General features: G+C 43.8%; 2 protein-coding genes across 3 annotated transcripts; one reads left to right on the top strand and one right to left on the bottom strand.

Annotated features, from left to right (window-relative positions):
• Window positions 1-926: 926 nt before the first annotated feature.
• Window positions 927-3300, bottom strand: selenom (selenoprotein M). The gene is made up of 5 exons (XM_084025102.1): window positions 3112-3300; window positions 2384-2419; window positions 2182-2216; window positions 1997-2075; window positions 927-1692 (listed from the first exon to the last, which is right to left on the bottom strand). Exons 1-5 carry the CDS (start codon window positions 3205-3207, stop codon window positions 1462-1464), a joined length of 477 nt encoding a protein of 158 aa, XP_083881228.1. The 5' UTR covers window positions 3208-3300; the 3' UTR covers window positions 927-1461.
• Window positions 3301-5345: 2045 nt separating this feature from the next.
• Window positions 5346-20183, top strand: inpp5jb (inositol polyphosphate-5-phosphatase Jb). Of its 2 annotated transcripts, none has more exons than XM_084025556.1 (13): window positions 5346-5800; window positions 10024-10535; window positions 11782-11889; window positions 12112-12220; window positions 14758-14874; window positions 15285-15460; window positions 15604-15715; window positions 15899-16008; window positions 16222-16420; window positions 16552-16689; window positions 16807-16890; window positions 16971-17075; window positions 17236-20183. In XM_084025556.1, exons 2-13 carry the CDS (start codon window positions 10036-10038, stop codon window positions 17557-17559), a joined length of 2082 nt encoding a protein of 693 aa, XP_083881682.1. In that variant the 5' UTR covers window positions 5346-5800; window positions 10024-10035; the 3' UTR covers window positions 17560-20183. The 2 variants fall into 2 exon arrangements, with proteins under 2 accessions (XP_083881682.1, XP_083881683.1); XM_084025557.1 differs by having other exon boundaries at window positions 5346-5806.
• The last annotated feature ends 824 nt before the right edge of the window (window positions 20184-21007 follow it).

Genomic DNA, 21007 nt, shown 5'->3' with positions numbered 1-21007 from the left:
TATCTTCATACGATTCTTTTAACAGGAAAAATGTTTGCAGTCAGACACGTTTTTATTCCACTAGGAAGAAAACAAGAGTGTGTTGTTGAGCTGAATTATATCATGACTTGCTTCTTGGTGATGACTGACAGCATACAGTATGTCGAGTACAGCGGAGCTGCCATCATCCCTGACTTGCCCTGCCAAGCGCACTCACACAGCTCTTTTTGAGGACTCTTTATTTATGTTTGAGTAGATTTATTTCAAATATATTAATTTTTTATTTCGTTAGTGTGAACATGACACTTTTAAAAGCTTTGTTTAACGTTGGTCAGTAAGCTGAAGATGTTGCGATGTTTTGTGAAACTAATCCGGGTCACATTTTGGATGAGTTAATGGGCCCGATGGAAGCCGGCTTTCTGTTTAAGACGTTCGTAATCATAATTGAACCTAAGTGCAAATTGTATATTTTACAACGTGAAGCTAAAGAAAACATTTTTAAATACTATTTTTTTTTTTTTTCTGCTTGTAAAATGAAGATTCCTTTGAGATGTTGAAAATCGGATGGTTTTGGAGCTGAATGAGCTTGATGAAACTTATTTCTCAATGCTCTGTTTTAGTAGATTTAGGGATATTATTTGAGAATTATTCCACCGCTGCTCACGGAAAAACAAATGCCTTCCACAGAGCAGCGAGTGCTGTAAATACATGCTTAAACACATTATTTCATATTTCTGTGCACCACAGTTAAATGTGAATTAAAATTAAACCAATTTGTGAACTGATTGTGTTTGTTGCTCTGAATTGTCTCATTTAACGTTTGCATTTTCCACACCAGATTATTCTAGAGTGTCAAACATGCTTACATTCACGCATACATGCATGCAAGAATCAGACATGAGAACATGAATATTCAACACAGCAGGGACAGGGGATGATTTTTTTTTTTTTCAAATATTTTATTGTTTTCTTATTTTGCAATGCTTTCGCTTGAATCCTCTTGTGTGCGTCAGTCCAACCCACCAGAACATGTAGCATCAGCCTCAGGCCAGTCAGGCAGTTTTCAGCCCGAGGCTTCATTCAGTTTCACAGCAGGTAGGAAGCAATCAGACACAAGGGGGAGTCAAGTGAGGCAAAGACGCTGGAGACAGTTGACACATGATGGACCAAAATAAAAACACACACACTTACAATCTTTGTGTAGAGAGTAGAAAAGCACTCACAAAGCAGCATGTTTGGTTATTAATGCTGCAAAACAAGAAACAGCAAGATTCATATGTGCAAATTCAGACCGTGGACCTTTTTAAAGGCCTTTTGCTGATGCTAAGATTGTGCCCTTGCCCAAGCGCCGATCCACGATCTGCTGGTTTTATTTGGAAATGACATGCATTTCTGTCATTAACTGCAATAACCAGCCGGTCGTGGAGCAACTCTGGGGCTTAGTGGTTCGGTGAGATTCCTACTTTTCTCCACTCTGGAGGGTTATAGGTCGGTATGCTTGGCGTCTGCACTGGGCTCCGAGGAGGCGTTTTCTGTGACAGGAGAAGAAGTGGAGGGCTTGTACTCGGGCTCGTCTTTAAACGGACTGTCTTTGGCAGGAGAGAAGCGGAACACCTCCGGCACCTCGTCCTCAGGTTCGGCCTTCTTGTAGAAGCCCAGATCCGCCAGCAGCTTGTTGATCTCAGAGCGGGTCATGTCGGACAGGTCGATCCTCTGGAGGACACACATTCGGGTTAAAACACAACTCCAAAACACGACGTTAACGCTGATGTTGCTCTGTGTCTGCTGGATGTGTTAATTGGCAACAGTTTGTGAGCAAATTTGGCATAACAGCTGTAAAACGTGAAGTCAGATGTAGGTTTACAGCTTGGTGTGGAGTCCTGACCCCCAGTGGCCAGAAAATGGTCAATGCAGCTAGGATTTCTTCATGTAGTTCACTTTTGGAAAGTGAAATAACACAGAAAGCTGTTTTAAAATGATGCTTGAAGGCAAATATACTGCGAACATAAAGACTCACATCCAGCTCTTCATGATAGTGGTTCAGGAGGACGAGCTCAGGGTCGGCCCCAGGAATGTGCTTCATCACCAGGTTATGGCTGAGGAAGGGACAGTCAAGGATATTGACATGGAGAGAAAATGCTGCACACATGTATAAAGCAGTTAAGAACAAGTGACATTAGGGCACTTGACTCAAAAGGATACTAAAGAGGAATATCCTGGACCACAAAGGCTTTGACCTGCAGACAGGGGTGGGGGTTAGTGCTGGGTTCAGATCTGTGGGGGATTATGTGAGACTCCATACGTGCAATATAAAATGAGCAACGGCGAGGACTAGGCTTCAGTCTGGGCCCGCAGCGTGTTGTCCATTTAGTTTCTGTTGATCACATGGCCGAGGGTAACTCACCTCTCTGAGCCTGTTCAGCTGTCATCCACCGCACGTCTGGAAAGAGAACAGAAGATGCATGAAAGAGCCACAAGCAGATCTCAGACGTTGAAAACTAGGACATGAGCCACTGAAATGTGCCTTCAGGCGTGTATTTTCCTCATGAAGGTGACTACAACTCTTCAATTAGCCTCCCTGTTCACTTCAAATCCCTTGTGTTCTGGTGTGATTGCAGCGTTGCTTTGAGAGCATCTAGATCTGGGATCCTAACCCAGTTGTGTAGAAATCTGAGCCGTAGGTATCGAGTCGCAGCAGGTGAGTCCAACCCAACAATAGGAACAGATAACACCCTTTTCTTTGATGATGATGATGATGAAGATGATGTGTGGTGATTCGGTGACACCCTGGGGCAACAAGGGTGTCACACAAAAACGAGGGTTGAGTTTCAGGAACTTTTGTGTATGAATCAGAGCTCCAGTTTCACGCTTCAGTCCATTTTCTGCTCAACTACAAATGCCTAAGTCGATTCCATTATCCTCACACGAGATAAATGTATTGTCTTAATTGGGGAGCAGACTCCATGCATCCTCTTCCTCCCCGGAAGAATCACTCACGCATGCGCACAGCTCGGGAAATTTGACGAATTAAAAAAAAAAAAGGCATCCATTCACACATTTAACACAAATCTGAGTGAGAGAATGACGCCGCGGCCTGCCGTCTCCTCCGTGTGATGGACGGTGTTACTGTACCTCCACCCGCGCCCTCGCCATCCCGTCCAGTTTCTCCGCGTCCACGTCGTAGGCCGAGGCGCAGCGAAGTAAACCGGCCAACACGACCAGCCACATTGTGCCTTCTGGTTCAGATCGTGGGACCGGGACCAGTTCTGCTCCAAGACCAGCACCTGCAGATGTCTGTCGGGTAAGTAACGTAACCGAAGTGAGGAGGAGGGGAGGAGTGTGTGTGTGCACGGATGTCACATCCGGATCTCTTGCCACGTCAAGCGCTTCTCCCAGAGGAGAGAGAGAGGGAGAGGGAAAGAGGCGGGGAGAGAGCGCCCATTGGTTATCCGCGAGACCGCCATGCCCATCAGAAATTAATCCTACAGATTTGATAAACAATCTATGGTTAATCCTCACAAATGTTAAAAGGGAAGAAATCACTTTCAAAAGATGACTTTTATATTTAGAAAAAATATGATAGCTACTGTAATAAACATATTATACAAACATTACAGCATAATTGTGAATGTGGTAAAAAATCTGATCTAGAGGGAAATGAATCAGGTGTTATGTTCAGGAGGCTGTCATGACATGTGATCTTTGCCATATTCAAGGACTACATGGTCATATTAGAATCTATGTTCAGTCAATATGTCATATACACGCACAGTGGCTGAAGATTTCAGTGTAATACGACAACAACTGCCTTAAGTGGAAGCTTTGATGAGTTACAAATGAAGATGGAGTAAAAGAACACTGAAGAGATATAATGAGGAAATTATAATAACCACGGCCGCAGCACTGACCTACATACTGCACAAAAGGCTGTGCTGTTGTCAGGTGTGTGATTCATCGCAGAGGAGAAAGACATACGGCACTGCTGGTCCACAATACAATAGGCCCATTGAAAGGATGAAAGACGATTTTAAAAACTCGGATTTTAGCATTTGGCTTACTTCTATAGTAATTTAACTTAAAGTAGTAGTTTAGTAACTAAAAGACTACAACAGCTTTTTGATGTACTATTATGTACTCCATACTTTTTAATGAGAAAACAGGGTTGGAAATGCCTCATTAGTATACATAAAAAATAAAAGCAACAGGCATTTTAGAGATCAAGGAGACTGAATCTGTACTGTACCACCAGGTGTTGCCACGGCAACATCTCATCCCATGCTTTAGCTCAGTGTAGAGATGTTTTTGCACCCGAGAAATAAACTACTGTCAAAAAACAAAGATTTTAATGGTTATATATGACAGTAGGTGTACTAGTTATGTTCTTATTTAGACATGTTTATGTGCAGTAAATATAACAGTATGTTGGTTTATAATCATCCATTAAACTGAAAACAAGCTAAGTGTAGAGGTTACTATATTTATTCAAATTAAATAAAGGTGGTGCAAAGTACAAATTGAATGAAAGTGCAGGTTACCAGTTACAGTGGTCCAAATTACAAGCAAGCAAATTTGATTAATTACTACATCTCTCAAGGGATTTTGCGCCATTAAAGTACATTATCATCCAGAGTGAGTCCTGCAGGAATAGCTAAGTTTGGGCCAGGTCTAGTTTGAAGAGGATGAAGGTGTATCAGCCAATACAAACAGGGTGTCTTAACAGAGCACAGATATGTGTGTATTTGTATCTAGAGCAGGTTTATAGTAAGAGGTTTTTAAAAGCTTATCATTTAGATGAGGACTTAATTTGGGACTTACTGGAGGCCAAACAGGCAGCTCCCTGACATCTTAAGTAAGTTCACAGTGTAGATTTCGCTCACACAATGGTCATCAAGCAAATCTAACTTGACCTTTGACCCAACATGGTGCTCTTTTACAAACTGATCTTATGTCCACAAACATAAAACTCTCACTTAGGGGTTTTCTGACCAAGTGTTACTACAAAGGGCCAATGAAAAATGCAGGAGAGGCTGTAAGGCCAAAGAACATCTTCTGTAATTATACCACGTACTTCGCCGCACTGAACACTAGGCGGCAGTAGTGCTTCACCACTCACGACTCATGCTATGTAGAGCAAACCATTCAAATCGGCACTGTTGAATAGTTAATAGGCAATTAGGCTCGCGCCCTTAACATAGGCTAACGCTAAGTTGTGGTTATGTAAAGCAGTGTCGAGTCGGCGCGTGTAACGGAGGGATTGTCCTCTCGGCTCACAAACGGAAGTCGTGTTCGTCTAATTGCTGGTGTATTTCCTGTCTACCTACTGTAGTTCTGTCAGCCTGGTTACTGTCCTGATCAACCGAACATCAGTGGTCGCTCATTCACGGAATCGCGCGCGCGCTCTCTCTCTCTCTCTCCCTCTCGTGCCGCTCCGGACGTCTTCTTTAATTTGAAGGGCACGAGGAAGGCACGGTACTCACAGGCGTGCGCGTGCTGCCGCAGCCCGTGTCTTTGAACGCAGGAGGAGACGTTTGTGTGTCTGATATTATGTAGCGAATCTGTCCGCCAGCATCGCTCCAGAGACACCTGTCATCTCCCCGCCGAGGAAGGAGGGAAGGCGCTGGGATGCCGATGGTTTCATCGACTGGGAAGGAAAGTTCAGCGTGTTTGCGGTTAACGTTTCACTTCTTCTTCTTCTCCTCGTGGACATTGTAGCCTAAATGCACATCCTCCACCGAGGCTGACTGGACGCAACATTTGTAGAAACGGTTTACTCGAGATCCATCAGCTGTCAAGATCCTCATCACAGAAGAACCCAACACAGGTAAAGGTGAGGCGTGTTGGTCTTTATAATGTAACGGGACGTGCTTCGGTTGTGGTGACAGCAGAGACACCAACACAGGAGAGATGGTTTTGTTTACTTTAGTTTAATCCTGACATCACCTGTAAACATGATCCCTGAAAGCCGATCCTCATACTGGGTGTAGGTGTCCACACGAGAAGGGATATTGATACTGTATACAGCATTTTGTTTGCAACCTAAAACCCTCCTTTTCTTCAGTGCTCTAGATCATGCTTATGGCACTGGCATTTTCCTCCCTCATCTCTCCACACACACACAAATACAAGCGCACGCAGGCACCCATGTGTCTCAGTCTGATGGCAAAACACTGACATAAAATGATTTGGCTTCCTTTTCAGCCAGACACAAATAAAATGCCCTTGAAGCAGGGGTGTAATTAGGCCAGATACTGTGTCTATATCTGCTACTGTCCTCGTTCAGCGGAGGCATCAGACAGTTCAGTATGTAAATATGAACATCTACCCATAGGGCCAAATACCAGTGTCCGCTTCCCTGATAGCAACTAGAACTAGTGTTTACATAACAGAGAATAACCTATCACATGACACCTCCTCTCAAAAAGCCTTCACTTGGCAGTGAGGAATATTTGGATAAATGTGAAGCCAGAAGCTGATTACTGACTCACTCATTGTGCTCTGAAATGGTATAAACATATATGCTTTCCCCTTGCAGCCCTATAGATTTTAGTGCTTGGGGGGCATTTAGATTGCAGTTACATGCAATAATGTAATGTAATGTGATAGATGCACTGCAGGCGGATTCAGCTGCATTCATTACAATCTGTAGCCAAAGCTATTGCAACAGTTTCCACATATTTCTTAATTCTTATTTTAAAAAAACAGTAACTGGGCAGGAAGGAAATTGTGTGCAATGAACCGACCTCACTATAAGATAGTGTTGGTACATTGGGCCTGTTTCACATGCTACTCCAGCCTCTGTAGATTTATTTTTATCGTCCCTAATGAGTTTTTGTCGTTGCGTTTCATTCCTGCACACAGATTACGTTGGGCCGAATGAAAAGCTTTATCCCAATTACTTGACATTGTGCAATGTATGCATGTCAATTATTTGGTGAACCAGATGCTGCTTTCTGCGTCTGATAACAACACGGTGACCATTTTCCTCCACAGCGGGGCTTTTAAACAGAAGCCAAAGTAAATGTTTCCATTTTGCTGATTTCTATAATTGTTAATCGACAGAATCTGAACTTGCATTATAATTTTGCAGTTTCAGACAATATACTCGATGTCGTCAGCACATTCCTTCAGAGTTAAACTGTAAGCACAATCATTTTGACATCCTACAGCCTCGGCTGTGAGCTGATCAGAAAGACGAGCCCCCCTGGATACAGGGGAGTGATGCTCGGTGGCACTAGGACCCCGGAGGAGCCGTTTACAGCTGTGGCAGCAGCTGCCGGAGTCATTCTGTCCGGGTCATCATTAGTATCCCTGTCACAGGGGCATATGGCCCTGGAGGCCCTGAACACCAACACTCTGCCTGGCTGTAACCTCAACATTAAACATCGCAGAGGTCGGCAAAATGTGATCAACACTAAGGTTGGAATCGCTGTAATGCAGCCACGCAAAGCCAAGGATTTAAGATCAAAGATAATGCAAGTATATAGGTGCTTCCCTTTGACATTACCCTCTAAATAAAGAGACATGAAACATGGCTTCTGACCCCTCAAGAGACTCGGTCATCCAAAACTACCAGTGTTGTCAAATAACCCCCTCCATTAGGCTGGCGAGAGCCGGCTGTTTGGGTTCCACTACATCCTTCCTGCCCGGAGGAGGACGCGTGTAAACACCATGACACATTTGTTATGATCAAATCATTCCGCTCTCTTTTCGGTGAATGAGAGTGGAATAAGTAGTGGTGCTCTGTCCTCGCTGTTACCAGAAATATTTAGCCCTTGCTCTGCCATACGTGAAGAATATTAACATGTTTTGTGAGCAAAGGAATAACTGCATTATATGTCGATTTTGGCATGAAATAAGAAGTGTCCCTCCGTGTGCTATTTCCACCTTAATCAGTGTCCATGCAATGTTTTCCTTCTTTCATTTTCACCCGAGTCCGACATACTCTACCTCCCCTTTCTCCAGTTTCCCCCCAATGTTCCTGAGCATGTTGCCACTGATTATGATCAACATTGTTATGGCGGTGGCTGCTGAGACTGTGGCGATGACGTCATTAATAGTGACGGCGAGGTGGTTGGCTGAAGGAAACAATGCAGAGATTGTCGCTGGAGGAGCACAAGTGTCACCTCAGAGTAAGGGCTTGGTAGGAGAGGAAAGGAATGAAGTGATTTTAGGTCAGGAATGATGTAGGCGCTCCTATAAACAATGTAGGATGGGAAGAACTACATTGGTGGGATGAGCAATTCAACGCAGTGAAGGTGGGTAAGAGGGAACAACGGAGTCTGGGAGAAGATGAGGAGAGAGGAAGGATTAGAGAAATGGGATGATAAGAGAGAGAGGGGCGGGGGATTAAAGCTGGGAAAAATAGACAGCGCCAGAAGGAAGTGTGAGAGGATCAATTTAGAGACGTTGTGCAAAGAGACAGTGTTGTCACTGAATGGGCTGTCTCGCTCGGCTCTCGTTTTGCACCCACCCCCTCCCACGTGTGCCCTGCCACCCTCCTCCGCCCCCACCCCCACCCCCCCACTAAATGCCATACATGGACCATATGAATACATTATGCCCAGCCAGGCACCAGGTTATTGGTGGACTGAGAGACCAGCATGTTTCTGGGCACATGTGGAGCACAGAGGGCAGCCTTTCCTCTCGGCATGAAAGCCATGGCCTCCGTCTCTTCAAGGTCGTGTGAATAATTATGCGAGGGCTCTGTTGTTTCTCCATCCCCAAGGAGATAACCCGGTCTCCCTCCTTAACGAAAACATGTCCCTGATGTCGAGGACATCATTCCAAACCATGTAGAGAAGATAATGGGTTAAGGCACCACCTGATGACGAAAGACTAGGTGTCATCTCACCCTCGTAAAAGACTGAGATCATTTTTTCTCTTTCTGTTTCACTCCTACTATAACCGACGGATGGGCTGCTACAGTTTTGTGCTCAAATCAGCTCAAGGATCAAGGATCAGACATATCCACGAGCACAAGGCCATGTCCCCGTCTACTGTATGTGGCTGTTTTTGGTTTGAGGGATTTAACATCTGAGCAACCCTTGCTAGATTTAACTTTGATGATGAACAAGTGAAGTAAGTACAGTGCTCCTTCTTTTTTCCCTTAGATCTTCTATTCACTGTATGGCCATATTTATTTCTTAAGTTCCACTCACTCACCATCTCTTCAACCTTGTTGGATATCATCATAATCACCAAGTACGTTATTGATTTTCCATCTATTCATTGGAGCCGTTACGTCCAATGTAAAATGCTTTATGTTTTTTGCATTTAAGTCGGACATTTTAAATCTATTGTAAAACAAGGTGTGCTATTGAAAACAGAAAAAAAGCAAAGCATTAATTTATTCCTACGATAATTGAATGGATTGTTACTTATATATATATGGGTTTAAATTGCACCTTTATTTCTGTCCTCCTACTGATCTCTCTTCCAGTGTTGTGGTTTGTTCCTGTTGTTGACTTTTGCCGTTCCGGACCGTGCAGCGGTTCCTCATGTTAGTGTAGCAGGTGCTCTGAGCTGATATGAACTGACTGAGTCTCCCTGGTTACTGGAGGACTGGCAGGCAGCTTAGACACGAAGAGAGAGGATGATAAAGTGTGCAGGCTTGCATTTCTTCAAATCGCCCCAACCGAAATAGAATAGGACAGAAATGTCTTCTTCTGTCAATATGTTCGGCTGTATTCATCTATCGTTTTCAAGGCCAAACGAAGGCAGGTAATTGAAAACACCCGATGGTTGGTGCCTGAATGACTCACTCGGAGTCTCATGACAGTCCTGCACTCATCAGCTGAACTGACCTCTCATTTGTGAAAGAGGCTGCATGTCTTCTTGTCCAGTGTTTAGGTGGTAGAAATCCTCTCTGTACCTTCTACTTTCCATATTACATTATATCAATATTTTAAGGCTACAGAGACTCTGCTCCTATTTCTTAAATGAACCCCTCCATATAATTCTGATACTTCAAAATCAGGGTAAGTTGTATATTGGTGTTCAATTCCAAAAATGCTACTCCCTCCCTCTATTTTTTCTTTGCCACAGAAATTGTAAGAAATGGACCAAGACAGTCCGAGCCAAAGCCAGACCCAAGAGAACAACCCAAAGGAGGCAGCAGAAGCTTCAACAACAACAACTCCGGCTCCGGCATCAGATACAGCGGCTCCAGCCACAGATTCTACTGCCGAACGGCCTGCAGCTCATGCCAGGCCCCGACGGCCACAGAGAAGTGCCAGAGTAGAGGGTTCTGTGGACATCTCTGAGCCCAAAGCGGAACCCACTCCATTGGCTACCCAGGACAAGTGCACTCCTGATGGCATTGTGGCAAGTCGCCCAAAACCCTCTCGCCCTGGAGCAGTCAAACCCTCGGGAGAGTGCACCAGGTCCAGCCCTAAGCCTGGACCCAAAGGGCCGGGTCACCACCCGGTTAGGGCTGTCTCAGTCCCCTACCCGCCCTCCAGCCAGTCTGTGGCCCCTCACCTGAACCCTCATGCACAGAGAGCCCTCTCTGTCGCAGGTACAGCTGACACTCAGGCCCAGATTGTGGAAGACTTCAGGCAAGTTCCCAACATTCATGTCTCGGCATGTCTTAACCGCAGCTTTCTTTCCCAGCTGAGAAAAGTGGCACACATGTATTTATATGCACTGACGGTTGACACTGCAAAGCTAAATGATTACAGTGAACACGGAGCCAAACTGTGGTGATTTTTAAAAATTAATATTCCATAATTATTCAACACTGATATTTTTTGTTAAATACATATATTTAGTACTTTTTCTTTCTTTTTTTTAAAGACCAAATAAGTCTAATTCAAGCAATTCTTTATTATTAATAAACATTATCCCAAATGTTGTCAGGATACATATATGTTTTTCTAAATGACATAATGTGATCCACTTTAGAGACAATAACGTTTCCAAAGTGGTGAAATATTTTCACTGTCATACCCTGACTAAGGGTTGTGTCTTTCTTTCCCGTGGGATGTTCCTTCTTTTCTATGGGTGTGTCTATAACCACTTCCTGGTTCGGTAGGTAGTGAATCACTGCATAGTAATCTGGATTTGTTTTTGAGAGAATTAGGTTGCTAAATTGCTGGGAAACCTTTTCACAGAAGTGTCTGCCACAGAAAATAAAGCTGCAGATAATGAGATTGATTGAAGTCTGATTTAATGTCATAATATAACTCATTATATAAGAAATATAAATGCGAATTCAGAAAACCTGAATAGCATTGTTGCAGTGATGTCAGCTCCAGCATGTGGAATGTGTGTGGAGTGGAGAAGGGTGTGTATGAGGTAGAAGTTTAACGATAACACTACATGCACACTGAGCTCACAGTTTTTTATAGAACATTTTTGGAATTGTCTTGGGAGCAGAATCTCAAGGGCCCTGGAACAACTGTGACACTGATGACCCCGAAATGTCCTACATCCTGCTCCTCTGCCAGGAGCCAGCAAACAGAGAAGAGCTCCGTGTTCATTCACGTGTTTAATTTGGGGAATTATTCAATCCCTGCAAATACACGATGAATGCACATTTACACAGGCAAGGTGCACGCTGCACAGGTTTATCACACAGCCAATGTACTGTATTTATATAGACACCCTCGTCTTCATGTTTATATGGTAGATTTGACCTTTAATGACCTATTTTGGCTTGGAGGCACTATGTTCTCGGGTTGTCTGGCTGTATGAATGACGTTTTATTCTTGTGAACATATACAAATACCATATTTGTATGGTATTTGGTGTATCAGAGATGAGGGTTTTTAACACATGTTGCCTCACACGCTTTTTCAACAGGCTGCACATCATCACTTGGAACGTGGGTTCGGCCACGCCACCCGATGACATCACTTCCTTGCTGGGGCTGAATGTGGGGGATGGAAACACAGACATGTACATTATCGGGTGAGTGAGCCTCCTCCGCATAAACGCTGATGTGTCCACTTATGTACACTTGTCCAGCATCGACACAAGACGAGTTCTGAACCACAGTGACGTCTCTCTCCTTACAGCTACGATTTCCCTTCATTCCTTAATCCACAATTACATTATCAAAGCTCGCACTCATCAGCATCTCTGTCAGCTGTTGACCCCTTGTGTGTTGTTCTCTGTCGTTTTTTCTTCAAGGCTGCAGGAAGTGAACTCTATGATTAACAAAAGGCTGAAAGATGTCCTCTTCACAGACCAGTGGAGCGAGGTCTGCATGGAGAGACTCAGCCCCTTTGGTTATGTGCTGGTCAGTAATGGCTTTTTTACCATCAACACATATGCACAGTAATGCTCAACAGCTTCGGTTCATACGCATTTCGCTGATGAGAGCTCCGCTTCGCCGCTGCTGTTTCAGGCTCATTTGGTTCCCTGAGCAACGGATGGTGTGATAATTCATAACAGGCGTATAATGTCAGCGTATCTGCTATCTTCCGCTGTCTGCCAAGCTCTTGATGCAAAGTCAGGGCTCGCACTGTCTCTCGTTCTCCCTTCTGTGTGCCTTTATGACTGCATACTCATACCCCCTGAGGGAAGATGGGTTTAACTTAATGCACATATTGAATTTGATTTAGCAAATACTTCCCACTACGTATTCCACATAAGCTGTAAAAGTGGGGATTTTTATTTTCTAGAGCAGTCTGGCGTGCTGGTATCTTCCAGGTTTTTCAGTTTTAAGGGCACATACCATAGCTGCGGTTGGTGTGTGTCTGGCTACGTCTGAAACGATGCTCGGCTCTGTTGGCATGGTGAGCCAGGGAGTGTGAATCAGCTGTCGAGCTGAGAGAGCTACACAAATGTCTCCCAGGCTGCTGTTTTATTTTTGGATCACCGTGTTGTCAGCGTTGATGGGCCTCTGACAGTGAGACTGATGCTGCCCCCCGGCTATACCTTGGTCTGCTATGTTAGCTCAAACTTCAATCAAATCACTCCAGTCTGACCTTTTAGTGTACTCCATGAGGATATTAATGCTGTTAACAGGTTAAAGGCATGGGTTAGTCAGAGTTTTCCCTGAGTAGAGGGAGATTGTGGCGTCAGTAGGAATGGATCTGCTCATGACATGGTGGACAGACGCTAAGCAACAAGACAGCCCATTGGTTCCTTCTGCTCTGCACCAAGACTAATTGTCACGTTCAAACTGTAACTGCTGCTGCAACGCTTACTGCCCTTCACTGCAGGAACACACACTTTTATTTTGGCTATTCAACACACAGTTGCTGATTGTCACTATAATTAATTCATGTTTGAGTAAGAGATATCATTTAAATACAGAAATGAGCAAAGGCTCTAATCTCTACTTGACCATCTCTACTGAATGTGTTACAGCAGGATTTCTGGTATGCAGTGTGATTTATATTATATTATATTATATTGCAGAAAATATTTTTATAGCATGTATGATTAATGTTTAGGTAAGATCACAATTCATGGATTTATAGACACTGCAATAACAATGACCTTCCTTATAAGGACACCAAGAATTAACATGACATTTAAAACACTCACTTGTTAAGCACATATTTCAATAAATCAATCTATGTTTCCTCAAAAGCAAGTGAGGTCTAATGTAAATATAGTGTGATGAAAAAGGAATGAAGATGTTTCTCTGGTGGTCATCATTATTAGAGCCTGGAAAGGGTATGCTGTTATTTTGCACTGAATTTCTTCCTTCTTTCTTTCTCTTTGTGTCCTGAAGAAGGTAAACAACCCCCCCCCCCCCCCCCCCCCCCCCCCTACTCTCTCCCTCCCTCCCCCTCCCCCCTTCCCTCCCTTCCACACGCACTTGTCTTTGGACTCAAGTGACTTTTCGGTTCTAACCCTATGTAGCATGGCAGCCTTCAGGAGCTCTCCCATTGTTCCCTGATGTTGATAAGAAATGCTTTTCAACCACAGGACATGGGGGCAAAGGTGCACTCTCTCAGACTTCACTCACAGATACACACACTCATTGACAGTGTCCGCGCAGTAAAGTTGGTGCGCTTTACGGTTCAGTTGCCACCGTTACGTAACAAAGTTACGGTTAGTATACAAGCGAGCGGGTCTTCTGTCACGTGCAAAGATGTGTGCCTCCATTTCTGGCCACAGGGCATTTCAGGCGGGGTGTGATCATGCTTCTTCAGCCTGCAGTGGGGGGGTTGGGATGTGCGGACCACTGGAGAAACAGAGAGGGAGGGCTGAACGTAGATATCTGATGAGGAGTTTGACACAGAATGCAAATACCTCATCTTGCCTCACAATGCACGTGTCATAGTCCTGCCCTAAATCACATGCACTTCTTTTTTTTTTTAAACCAGTACATCTACACACATTACATAGCAGAACAAGAAGCAAGAGCATAATGAGATGATGGAGGGCTCGGAGAAAGGAAAGGTCTGACCATCAAGTGCCTACAGCGTGCACATCACATTTCCTCTACAAAGTGGCGTGTCGCCACCGCCAGAGTAGACCCTGAGCTATGGCCTCCTTAATGTGAAGTAGTGGGAGAGCTGGGCCGTCGACTCCTGCAGCTGCAGGGCGAAACAGCATTGCAAGCGGGTTGAAAGAGGAGGGATAGAGGATGGGTCTGGAAAGTGAGGCAGAGCAGCATAAATGGGCACACAGCGAAGTCAGACGCATCTCAGAGAATTTGTTTATTGAAATTTTAGCGCACGTTGCAAAGATATTAATACAGTTCCCCTGAACTTAACAGATGCTCTCTTTTCAGAGTTATGCAAAGTGCCTGCTCATAACTCTCACCATGTACCTTTTTCACGTTATCATACTTTGTTCTTCATGTCTGTCTCTCAGGTCACCTCCCAGCGGATGCAGGGTTTGCTGCTGCTGGTCTTTGCCAAGTACTTCCATCTGCCCTTCCTCCGCGGAGTCCAGACTGAGACCACCCGAACGGGCCTGGGGGGTTACTGGGTGAGACGGCTGAGTTGTGATCAACACTGAGTTATGGACATTTTACACATGGAATTTTAGCTGTTAGTCAAAGATAACGACGTGCTTTAAGACGGCGCTAAATGTTCCCTGAAATGTTATGTAGCACTTTTGTGTTTTAGAGGGTCAGAGCTGTTGGGAGAACAGGGGGAGGAAACCCACAGACTCATCCTGTCCCCCCACTGTGCACTTTACTGTTAGCATTAAATATTGATGAAGCTCCTCACCGGTCCTTAAGGCGTAAACTTCCTGTTTTTCTGTGGCACAGACACACAGTGAAAACGCTGTATGACCAACTCCTGAGGCACTTTTGCCTCACTGACGATAGTGATTTAATAAGTAATGAGGTTAATTATATTATTTAACCTACCTTGTGATTGTCTGTCTCACAGGGGAATAAAGGTGGAGTGAGCGCCCGCATGTCAGCGTTCGGCCACACCATCTGCTTCCTCAACTGCCACCTGCCGGCTCACATGGAAAACTCGGAGCAGCGCATGGAGGACTTTGAGAGCATCCTGCAGCAGCAGCAGTTTGAAGGCCAGTCTGCCACCGGGGTTCTTGACCACGAGTAAGTCAGCACAAACCCGTGACGGGCAATCCCACTTGTTTCCTCTGTGTTCGTGTTTTAAGGGTGGAAATCGTGTTGTTATCAGCATTGCAAAAGGACTCACATACTTGTTTGAATTCATGGAGACACTCCTTGTTTCACAGTGTGGTGTTCTGGTTCGGTGATCTCAATTTCCGCATTGATGACCTGGATATGCAAGTGGTAAAATCCGCCATAGATAACAACAAGTTTCCAGTGTTGTTGGAGAAGGATCAGGTAAAAGATAAAAAGGTTGTCTCCTCTGCATGTGGTATGATCAAATATCTTACTTCTTATCTGGTGGTCTATGCACTGTGTAGGTGACGCCACTAGATGGCACTAGAGAAACACATCCTTTTGTGCCAGTGCCAAAGAGATTCAGTTGAGTGAGTGATGTCTGCCCAATTTTCATTGTTGCAGCTCAATATGGCCAAAGACAGTGAGACGGTGTTGGAAGGTTTCCAAGAGGGGCCACTGAAATTTCCTCCCACCTACAAGTTTGACGTTGGAACAGATACATATGACACAAGGTTGGTGATGCCAGGGGGTGCTGTTAAGGAATTCTAGGCCACTGACCAGATATCACAGCGCCAAGCTGAGTAATATTTATACTGCCCTCTCTGAAAGGTCCTCACTAGCCCCGGGGGAAGCATGAAAGTCTTTTCTTCTCCATGTACTGATCCCAGACAACTTGGTATTTACTTTCCCTTGCTCCATCCGTCTCGTTCTGTCTCCCCATCCAGTGGGAAGAAGCGTAAACCGGCTTGGACCGACCGGATCCTGTGGCGCCTGAGGGCCACGGCTACTTTGAGCGGTGCAGGGAAGCGTGGCTCCACTTTGGGGCTGAGCAGTGGGACCAAAGTGACACAGCACTACTACCGAAGTCACATGGAATACACCGTCAGTGACCATAAACCAGTCTCCTCCATCTTTACCCTGCAGGTGAGGCACAACGGGACACTCTGATAAGATAATAAATCACTTGGTTTGACACTCAGCCCTTGTTATCACTTGAGTTTACCTGAGAGACTTCTTTGTACTTTATAAATGCTTATGGTATATTTTCTTTTTAGTTTCCGTATAAGGTGGATGTCCCCTTGGTCACAATCATAGTGGAGGATGAGTGGAATAGTATTACTGATGCCGTGGCAAAATTCAAACTAGTGCCCAACTACCCTCGCAGCTCCTGGGACTGGATCGGACTCTACAAGGTAGATAGTCTGTACTGGCCAAATAACACGTTAACTCTGAAGAATCCACGTCAGCTAATGATCCTGTTGCATAACAAATATTTCAGTGCGTTACCAATTTGCCCCCCCCCCCCCTAGGTGGGTTTCAAACACCATAAGGACTACGTGGGATATGTGTGGGCCAAGCAAGAGGAAGCGGACTTAAATCGACAAGAACAACAGGTAATCTGGTTGCGTGCTGAATTCTCTTCAGAGACCATTTTCTTTCACATTAAATAGATGTCTGACTAACTGTTTTCCAGGTAACCTTTACTGAGGAGGAATTGCCCAAAGGCTCAGGGGACTTCATCTTGGGTTACTATAGCAACAACATGAGCACCATTGTGGGTGTAACAGAGCCATTTCAGGTATGTATGGCACTCTGGAACTGCTTATCTAGAAGTTAAAACAATCAGTTGCATTAGTAACTCAACACTTTTCATTACCGTTACCAACATCGTGCTGCTCTTTCACTGTATTCTATCCCCCACATCTCACACTCCTGTGCTCTTCTTCATCTGTCTTAAGATCCAGCTTCCCACTTCGGGTCTTGATGCCAGTTCCTCAGACAGCTCTGACGTGAGCTCGGAGGACGACAGCACCGTTGTCCTCATGAAGACTCGGTCCCGCAGTCCCAGTCCACGCAAGGCCAAGCACCGCAGCCGTCACAGCAAAAGCCGTGGCAGTCGCAGCCGCTCGGGCAGCCCCGCACAGGCCAAAATGAAGGTGCTCAACGTCACCGATGAGCCATCCATCACCACGACGACAGGAGAGAGTCGGTCCACAGGATGTCCAGCAGATGGCAGCAGCAGCCAGTTGTCTGCTCCTGGGGAGAAAGAAAAGGACACATAGGGTTCAGGAGACACAGCCGAGCCCTGCTGTTGTCACAGGTCACGCCCAACTGTTGTGTCTTTTATCATACATCCACTACACGGTATGTTTTCTCTAATGAAAATATGCCGTTTCTGATGCCATCCTTTTCAGGAACGGCCGTCTGGTTTGTCCAGAAGGCTTACTTTGCCTTGTGTTGTTCTCTTATGCTGTTCATATTGTATATTTTTGATTTGTAAACCTTTCACCCTGTCCTGTGTTTCTTCTACCTTTGTCCGTTCTCAGGTGTGGACAGTACAGGGAGCTGTCACCTTGCATTAGGAATACTCAAGGATGTTATGTGGAGTGGTTACGCTATACTTTTATAGAAACCATCTTCACCATAATGAGAAAAGAAATTCTCTGCACTGATGTGTTAGTCATATCAGCTGGAGGATGACATACTTGATGCAGACATTGCTCACAAATCATTTGCTGTAGTTGTCAAATATGTATCTATTATGAAACAAATCCACTAAAGGGCCATAGAGACATAGAGAAAAAAGCATTTTACTCCACAACATCCAACGTAAGCATCACCAGCTCTGTCACCAATCACTCACTTTATTCCTTTCGGCAAATCTGCGAATGGAGATAGCCATGAAATCTGACTTGGCGGTGTGCGTCTACTCTTGGGGATAAACCCCTGCTTTGGTAATTAATTAGACAGCAACATGACACATAACAGGCAGGGAGCATTTCAAATGATCCACCAATGGGAATAAAGTCCCTCCAGGGTCCATGAAAAAACCAGACAAGAACCAAAGTAGGTGGGGACAGGTTCAGGGGGCTCAGCTACCAGTGATGGCTGCAGCACAGCACATGTCAGCTTAGAAAGTGGATGCGTGGAGGCCTTTAAATAGATGGACATATCAGTGCGGTGGGATGGGATGGGATGGAAGGTTAGCTGTCAGCTAACACGGCATAGCTGCCTTTCCAGTCCTAGTGGATTACTTGTTGGCCACTAACTCTGCTTGGACACACATATCTTTATGTGATTTAATGAGCATTATTTAACTCCTTTTTTCTTCTTTTTTTTTTAAAGCACAGTATCAAGTATTAAATAAAAATGTGCATGTTGGTTTCAACACAGAAACAAGTAAAACTCTGATAATCAATCTGGATATCTCTGAGGAATGTGAGCAAGAACTCTACTATGTAGAATACAGGGCTTTGCATTGTACTGTAAGTAGTATACAAAGCTCCGCCATTGTGAAATATCACAAAGCTAATGTGATATTTCAAATAAATGATATGATCCTATCTAATGCTTTATTTTTTTGTGTAGGATTTTGACTTTCTTTTTTTTTTCTTTGTTGTTTTTGTGTTTTGTTTTGCTCAGATCATCCCTCACTGACACTGATCCTGGTGGTTAGATGACCGTGACAATAGTCACAATAGTCATGTTGCATTGTTACAGTCTGACCTCAGACGCACCATCGTTGACATGTTGTACTTTTGGGCTGTTAGCGTAGGACAGTGTATACTGTTGTAGCTGTAGGTACGTGTGTATGTGTTTTTATGGACGTGTGTGTATGTTTTGGATGGTGTGTGTGTGTGTGTGTGTGTGTGTGTGTGTGTGTGTGTGTGTGTGTGTGTGTGTGTGTGTGTGTGTGGCTACTGTAGCTATGCCATTGACTGGAGTGTGACTGTGTTTGCATGGTTTGCTGCTGGACATACTCTACATTCCGGTACTGTGATCTTTGTGCCGTAAAGTGCTGTTTTTGACTCCTCTTTGTTATAATCGTGGATGTGAAAAATGTTAGAAAAACTTAAGGAAAGTGTAAAAAAAATGACCTTTGGTGTAAGTGTTAGGTGAAAAAAATGCAGGACAGTTACGCCTGCATCAATCTGAAATTGTTCGAAACATTTCATTGTGCATTCATGTATTTTCTTGTCTTTGAAAATGAAAAATCTAATGGACCTTTGTTTAGATTAACATGTTTAAAAAATGATTAAGATTGTATGACTTTGTCCTACTTTAGGTAATTTAGATAAGTATGGTCAGTTCTGCTGTCATGACCGGTGACTATCTATTGTGAAATGTTAATGAAGAAAAAAAATACTGTCTACAGAATGTTATTGTTTTGTAATATTGTGGCTAAACTAGATGAAATATGTATGTAAAGAACAAATGTTAAGTATGGTAGAAAATACAAAATAGGAGACAATCTATGCCACAAAGATTATTTTACTTAAATTATGTATTTATTTTCTTATTTAATTGTGAAATGAGCCTGAATTCTGCTGGCCAGTGAGGGAGCATTATATCAATGGATATTACAGAATATTGATAGATATTTTCTTGTTCTATTTGGGACTACGAAGAGAGAATCTGATTTCTGCAGTTTCCATTTTAGTAAATCCAGATCACATGTTGCTTTTATTGTGTAGATTGTTTAGTCCGCGGGTCTTTATATGATTGTGAATGAAATGACAAAAAAAAGATATAATCTGTGAGATATTAATTGTCGGTTTATGAGAAATATTGTAATAATCTGATCCGTGAGGTGAGAAGGTTTTTTTAGGGGTTGCTTGCTTTGTTCTCCAACCCCAAAACTAGTGCAACACTGTCCAAAGAAAAAATATACTCTCCTTCAAATTGTGCTGTCTGTGTGTTTACTGGCTCTTCTCATACTTATTGTCATTGCTTGAAAAAGTGGTAATTGCAGCTCTAAAGAAACAGTGATTTAAAACAGAAATATAATAAATGTGCCCCTGAGAGAATGCAGTCTGTGAAAACCTAAGTGCAAGAAATATTTCCATTATTGTAAAAATAATGACAACAGTACTTTAGATGCATTATCTTCAGAAATGCATTCAATGTTTCCAGTGTTGGAATTGACTTCCAGTGTTCTGTAAGCCATCTTTGGACAAAGCATTCAGGTCTTTGTGGTTTATTATTGGACACGGGTAGACGTTGCTTTCTATTTTAGATTTTCTGAATAAATGGGGGCAACAGTCACAACAACACATCCTGCAGAAGGCAACAGCAGGTGCATCTTGCATCATGCTTTTGGACTCTGAAAAGAAAGTGTCCACCCCTGCAAATTCATGGTGACAAATGACTGTACCAATCTGATGCAACACTGGTCAGGGATTGAGCTGCTAGTTTTGGTGACAATGAAAACCATAATAATGTAATTAAATGAGCTCAATAAATGGGCATACACTGGTAATACTAAAGTCCATGTAATGTATATGAATAGCTTATTCTATGGACTATCCATTACAATGTAAAGGTTTAATTGAATTATAAAGCAGGGTGTGTGTGTGTGTGTGTGTGTGTGTGTGTGTGTGTGTGTGTGTGTGTGTGTGTGTGTGCTGAAGGGAACCTATTTTTCTTTTACCTTTTATATCTTGTATGCCACCTGTGTGTGGAATCATCCTTGTCAGTACTGTTAGATATTAATTCTATCTACTTCTTTAT

Source organism: Eutrigla gurnardus, assembly GCF_963514095.1.
Source record: "Eutrigla gurnardus genome assembly, chromosome: 13".
Taxonomy (NCBI): domain Eukaryota; kingdom Metazoa; phylum Chordata; class Actinopteri; order Perciformes; family Triglidae; genus Eutrigla; species Eutrigla gurnardus.
This window is presented reverse-complemented; position numbering and strand designations above follow the sequence as displayed.

Coding starts and splice junctions, on each gene's coding strand:
- inpp5jb (XM_084025556.1), top strand. CDS start 10,036: ATGGACCAAGACAGTCCGAGCCAAAGCCAGACCCAAGAGAACAACCCA. Junction 10,536..11,781: donor CAGATTGTGGAAGACTTCAG/GCAAGTTCCCAA, acceptor CTTTTTCAACAG/GCTGCACATCATCACTTGGA. Junction 17,076..17,235: donor GTGTAACAGAGCCATTTCAG/GTATGTATGGCA, acceptor ATCTGTCTTAAG/ATCCAGCTTCCCACTTCGGG.